This window comes from Poecilia reticulata, chromosome 17, assembly GCF_904066995.2.
Source record: "Poecilia reticulata chromosome 17, P_reticulata-male-v2, whole genome shotgun sequence".
NCBI classification, from domain to species: domain Eukaryota; kingdom Metazoa; phylum Chordata; class Actinopteri; order Cyprinodontiformes; family Poeciliidae; genus Poecilia; species Poecilia reticulata.
In genome coordinates, this window is record NC_088846.1 from 9,725,506 (window position 1) to 9,731,505 (window position 6,000).

At 39.4% G+C, this 6,000-nt stretch overlaps 1 protein-coding gene across 1 annotated transcript in view; it reads left to right on the forward strand.

Moving 5' to 3' along the window:
- LOC103478857 (sodium channel protein type 2 subunit alpha-like) overlaps positions 1 to 6,000 on the forward strand; it is a 50,838-nt gene extending 44,838 nt beyond the window's left edge. Inside the window, exons 25-27 of the mRNA XM_081598435.1 lie at positions 531 to 631; positions 745 to 1,015; positions 1,952 to 6,000. Of these exons, the coding sequence (XP_081454561.1) occupies positions 531 to 631; positions 745 to 1,015; positions 1,952 to 3,186 (1,607 nt within the window). The 3' untranslated portion in view covers positions 3,187 to 6,000. The remainder of the gene's footprint in view (positions 1 to 530; positions 632 to 744; positions 1,016 to 1,951) is intronic.

Consider the following 6,000-nt stretch of genomic DNA (forward strand, 5'->3'; position numbering starts at 1 on the left):
CACACGATGATTTCAATTGGAAAACTGAAGAAAAAAAAAAGTTAATGGAAAACGATGTTCTAAGGAGAAATCTCTTCTGTACTCTCATTAAATGTGAGCCCTTTTGTTTAAAAGCTAGAGCTTGACTTCTACTGGATCAAGAAAAGAGCAACGATCAAAAGCATAGCAGCAACTCAACAACAGAATGACTTTGTTGTAAGTCTTAGTCAAGCTGTGGTGGTACCTTAAGATAGCTGTGCACTATGCCTGAAAGCCTCCACGACCCGAGGCAACGTTGTGAAAAAGATTAGATTGAGATTCCTCCACAGCTATGTCAGAGACTGAAAAGACAGGAAATGGTTCCTTCAAGTTACTTCTGCTAAAGTACCAGTTACTTTCCCATGACTCTAAGCTGCCTCAACTCTGGATCTGCCTGAAAAAAGTTGCCATATTTACTAAGAGACAATGAATAAATCAATTTTTTAAAAAAGTTTTCTATTTAAAAATGAGGCGAATGTAATCGTAATGTGATGTTTTGGTTTTATACTTAGGTGGACAGGATATTTTTATGACTGAGGAACAAAAGAAGTACTACAACGCAATGAAAAAGTTGGGATCTAAGAAACCTCAAAAGCCAATCCCAAGGCCTGCGGTAAAACAGAACATGTTGCAGTGTCAACCCCTCCCTTTTTATACTTGTGAATTGCTCCTCTGATGTAAGATTATGGTTTTTATAGACTGAGCGTTTGCGTTCTCCAATTCCAGAACATCCTCCAAGCCTTCTTCTTCGATCTGGTGTCCAAGCAAGCCTTCGACATCATGATCATGATGCTCATCATCGTCAACATGGTGACCATGATGGTGGAAACCGACGAGCAGTCGGATCGGATGGAGTCTGTCCTCAACATCATCAACCTGGTCTTCATCGTTATCTTCACAACCGAATGCCTGATTAAGCTCTTTGCTCTCCGATGTTACTTCTTCACTGTTGCATGGAACATTTTTGACTTCGTGGTCATCATTCTCTCTATAATTGGTAAGGATCATCTTCTTACGCCCATCGTATTGAAGGGAACTTCAACAGGGCAGAGGCTTTTAGTAGACAGACGTTATTCAATGTGGCAATATCTTTCCATGGTCAACTCTATAAAGCTCTGACCTGCAGATAGCAACTTTTTGATGAACAACAAATATATTTTTCCAGTTTCTGCTATATTTAAAAGGTCTGTCTTAACAAGAATATTTTTGTAGTTACTGAAACCGTAATTTTGTCCAAACTGTCCCGGAGTTGCATAGCTGTCTCTCTCTGCATTACTGCAAATCAACAAATAGACGGAGCAGAGATGTCAGTGCTAATAATTTAAACCAAGAAAATTACTGTACATCTCATTAAGTCCTTTACTACACAGAATATAGCTCACCAACTTACTAATTTTATTACAAACCTCAAAATGTAGAAGCATGATACATCACAAAAATACATTAAATCTTTTCCCAAAGATTGACATTATATAGCTCTACAGTTTAGCAGGGTTTTAAAACAAGACAACATGATTAAAGCATCTTAACATCTTTTTAGCCTTTATCACGATAAGCATAATTAGCACTGTTAGCTACTAACTGTCAGTCTTAGTGTATGTTCCTTGTGGAGTTAGTAGGCCTTTATCTTATTGTAAAATTTTGAAATAAACTTTATAGTCCAGTCTGTTCTCTGGAAAATAGGGCTGAGCCTTTCAAAGTATGAAAAAGAGAGACTTTACTGTAATACATATAGCCAGCTTTTCGTTATCAACAACACCCACACCAAATAATGTTGGGTTAGTACAACCTGTTCGATCAGAAAACACGACTAATAGTTTCTGACTAGTTGATCACAGATCAGATGTTTGTGTGTCTCTTATTAATTCATTGTTGGAAAAACAAAAACACAACTGATCGGATGTGTTCTCACTTGGTTTTCCTCTCAATTCAGGGATTGTCCTCGCTGACATCATTGAGAAGTACTTTGTATCTCCAACGCTGTTCCGAGTCATCAGACTGGCCAGGATAGGACGTGTACTTCGACTTATCCGTGCAGCCAAAGGAATAAGGACTTTACTGTTTGCCTTAATGATGTCCATGCCCGCACTGTTCAACATTGGCCTCCTGCTTTTTCTCGTAATGTTCATCTACGCCATCTTTGGCATGGCGAACTTTGCCTACGTGAAGAAGCAAGACGGGATCGATGACATGTTCAACTTTGAGACCTTTGGGAACAGCATCATCTGCCTTTTTCAGATCAGCACCTCAGCAGGCTGGGACAACCTCCTGAGCCCCATCATGTCCAGCCCCCCGGAGGAGTGTGACATCAACTTCGTCAATACCGGCACCAACACCCGCGGGAACTGCGGGAACCCGTCGGTGGGCATCGCTTTCTTCGTGAGCTACATCATCATCTCTTTTCTCATCGTGGTGAACATGTACATAGCCATCATCCTGGAGAACTTCAGCGTTGCCACCGAAGAGAGCACAGAACCTCTGAGCGAGGATGACTTTGAAATGTTCTACGAGGTCTGGGAGAAGTTCGACTCCGAGGCCACTCAGTTCATAGAGTTCTCGATGCTGGAGAAGTTTGCCGACGCGCTGTCGGAGCCGCTGCGGATCGCGAAGCCAAACAAGATCCAGCTGATCTCCATGGATCTTCCCATGGTGAGCGGGGACAAAATCCACTGCCTGGACATCCTGTTTGCGTTCACAAAACGCGTACTGGGGGAGTCGGGTGACATGGACACCCTCAAGCAGCAGATGGAGGAGAAGTTCATGGTGACCAACCCGTCTAAGGTCTCCCACGAGCCCATCACTTCAACGCTGCGCCGCAAAATGGAGGAGGTGTCTGTGGTCATCATCCAGAGGTGCTACAGGAGGCATCTGGTGCGGCGGCAAATGAAGCAGGCGTCTTACCTCTACAGACAAATCAACTCCGAGACGGCGGTGGATGTGGACAACGCTCCAGAGACGGAGGGGCTCATAGCGTCCATGATACAGCACTTTGCTCCCGTAGCAATACAAGTCGAGCAGACAGCAGAGGACTCGCTGCTGTCCTCACCGCCATCTTACGACAGCGTGACTCGGGGGGCCGGCGTAAGACCCTCTGCTACAGTCAGAACCGCATCTCGAGGCCCCGAAGTCGGGGACCTGACCGAAAACTACGAGGAAACATTTCTTTGAGACTGCATCGAGACGGATTGAATCGATTGAGCAATAATTCATGTTAAACTGATTTTTTAAAAATGGTTTTATAAGACGCAGAGGATATATGCAATTTTTTTAAAGTACAGTAGCTCACAGCCTCTATTTTAGTAGAAAGACGATCCTGAGTAAATGTAACCTTCACATCGACAATAGGTTCTATAGTTAATATTTTCAAAACGCCTCTGGGAAAGTTGTAGGGATGTTTTTGGTTAATCTTACGGTGATAGGAAGGTCAGCATTTAAATTCCAAACTACATCAGAACAGTGAACCACTCCATGCACAGTTTCTACATGCAAGGGTGCTTGTAGGTTTCAGGCAGACTCATTCTACTGTTTTATACTCAACTTATCTGCACTTTAATCAAAACACTGGATGGTCATTTTGTTGATTGTATTAAAAAGTAAGTTCTTTAATTAATAGTCCTCTGAAGTTTCCCATCCATTTGGCGCTCGTAGATCTGCGATATTAGAGCATTTTCAATGTAAAGCGTTGACGCTGGTGAAGGGGGATGCAAAGCGCTTTACGATGCATTACTCCATTTTGTTCAGATCTCCGTTGTTAGGTTGCCTCCTCCTTGGTTGCTGTGATTCGTGTGAAATGCAAAAATGTTGAATGTTCAAACTTTCAAGCACATCTGTATCAACCAAACGTAAATGCTTTGTCAAAAAAAGAAAAAAATTGCATAATGATCAAGTTCGCATTTGCATTTTTAACATTTTTCTCAGATTTTTCACATCTTTGTGCATCTATAGGATGCAGTTCTAACCTTTGAGCAGAAGATTTTACATAAAAAGAGTCAAAAGCTGTAAAATTATCTAGGAACTCCCTTTAAGTCTACTGAAATTATTTTTGTATGGCGAGTTTAATTTACTTATTTATGAATTCATTTTATTCAGGATCTGGTCACAGAAACTGTGTGGAAAAAAAAAAGTCAAAGGCCTTTAAACTTTTTTTTAAATAATTAAAAAGAAAATGACAAGAAAAATGATTTGGCTCGTAGTTTGTACCAATTTTTCCACAGAGCTGAGGCCAGGTTATGAAAACTGAATGTATTACATAGCCATTATTGACAATATCAAACATTTTCAAACCAGTCTGGACCAATGGCCGCTTCCACATACAGAGACAGTGCCTGTAGTGCAAGAGTATTCAAACCCTCTAGAAACAAATTAAAGCGTTAAACCTACACCTCTGACTTTTCTGCAACAGAATAACACAATGTAGCATATAAGTGTGAAGAGAAAAGAAAGAGATGTTTGGTTTCCACGTTTCTTTTCATTCAGATCCTAAAATCTAACATTTGTTGACTTATCTGATGTTGCAATGACAGCTCCATGTCTTTTCATGTTTCCATCCCATCCTGAGTTCAAACATCATTTAGCTTCACCTGTCAGAAAAGAAGGACAGATCTGATTTTCCTGAGCTACTTTCTGTTGCTCAATCACATCATAAAACCAGAAACCAGATCAAATATATTTTCATCTGTGGCTGCGGTCGGTTCAGGTATGCATGAATACTTTTGAGCGGCTCTGTAGACGATTTTTGTGTCGCTCCAGCCTGGCCAAATCTGACTTCAAGTTATGGCTGCTGCCTGTACTTCATCTTGAAAACCCAAATGTATTCTCTGGACATCAAAGTCCAAACAGGTTTATAAGAGGAGCAGGAACAGAATGAAGTGGTTTAAGGATTCGAGGATTTAAAAAAAAAAAATTATTGTCATACCACCTTGCTTGTTTTGTTACGAAATTTGGACTCAGGTCCCAGATTAAGAAATTCACTGTAAAACCCCAAAGAAAGCTATTTCTGTTAAATGGAAAAGAAAGGCCAGTATTTATTAATCTATACAACACAACACCATCAATGTCAAATCTACCTTAAAGCACTTTGTTTTAATCCAAACGATAACTTGAATATTGTTCAAATTGTTTATAATATGCTGTTTTTAATACAGGGTACAAAGGCAAAAGCCTTGAAATATTATCTGATAAATATCTGTTTACAGCCGATATTTAGAGTTGGCTAATGTTGACTTAATGGTATCACTTTAACCAAATCAAATATTTGTTCCATGACAAAGTTTAATAATTTATGTTAAGGCTAAACAGATGAATATTTATCAATAAATGAAATTCATTTTTAGAACATCAGATTTGACATATCCAGTTGATCTTTTGTTTTCAACTCTAAGACATATTCTATATTTGGGTTATATCGTTTACTCCGAAAATATACAAATAAATGATGTTTTTTTTTTTCTTCTTAGGATGGGAAAAAGAAGCACAATCCTTGCTGTGTAGTCATCATGCTTACTTCAGAGAACAGGGTGGATTTAGTGATATTTACCACATCGATAAATCGAGTGTCTGTTGTTCGGCAGCGTTGCGTGTGCTGACAACCCCTAATTCATGTGCCTGATGTTGATCGTTGCCCGCACACTCCTCTGGATCTCCTCTGACTGCTTAATTTGATCAGATGGGTGTGGATTTTTGGAGTGAAGTGAATGCACTGAAAGCTAATTTTTATAAGCTTGTGAAGAGGTTTAAGGCTAATTTCTAGCTTTTTTTTTCTTTTTCTTTTTTGTAATGTGTTTCTAATAAAAAAGTTTTTTTTTAAAAACGGTGGTTCATTATAACCATAGCTAGGTACAATCAGATGACATACAAAAAAAATCTAGACTCTTTTTTTTGTATGCAATATTTTATCCTTCAGAAGATGATTGTCTGTATCGCATTTTTGAGAAGTTATTCATGGATTGTTTTAATCGGTTGTAATAAAACTCTTTTCTCATA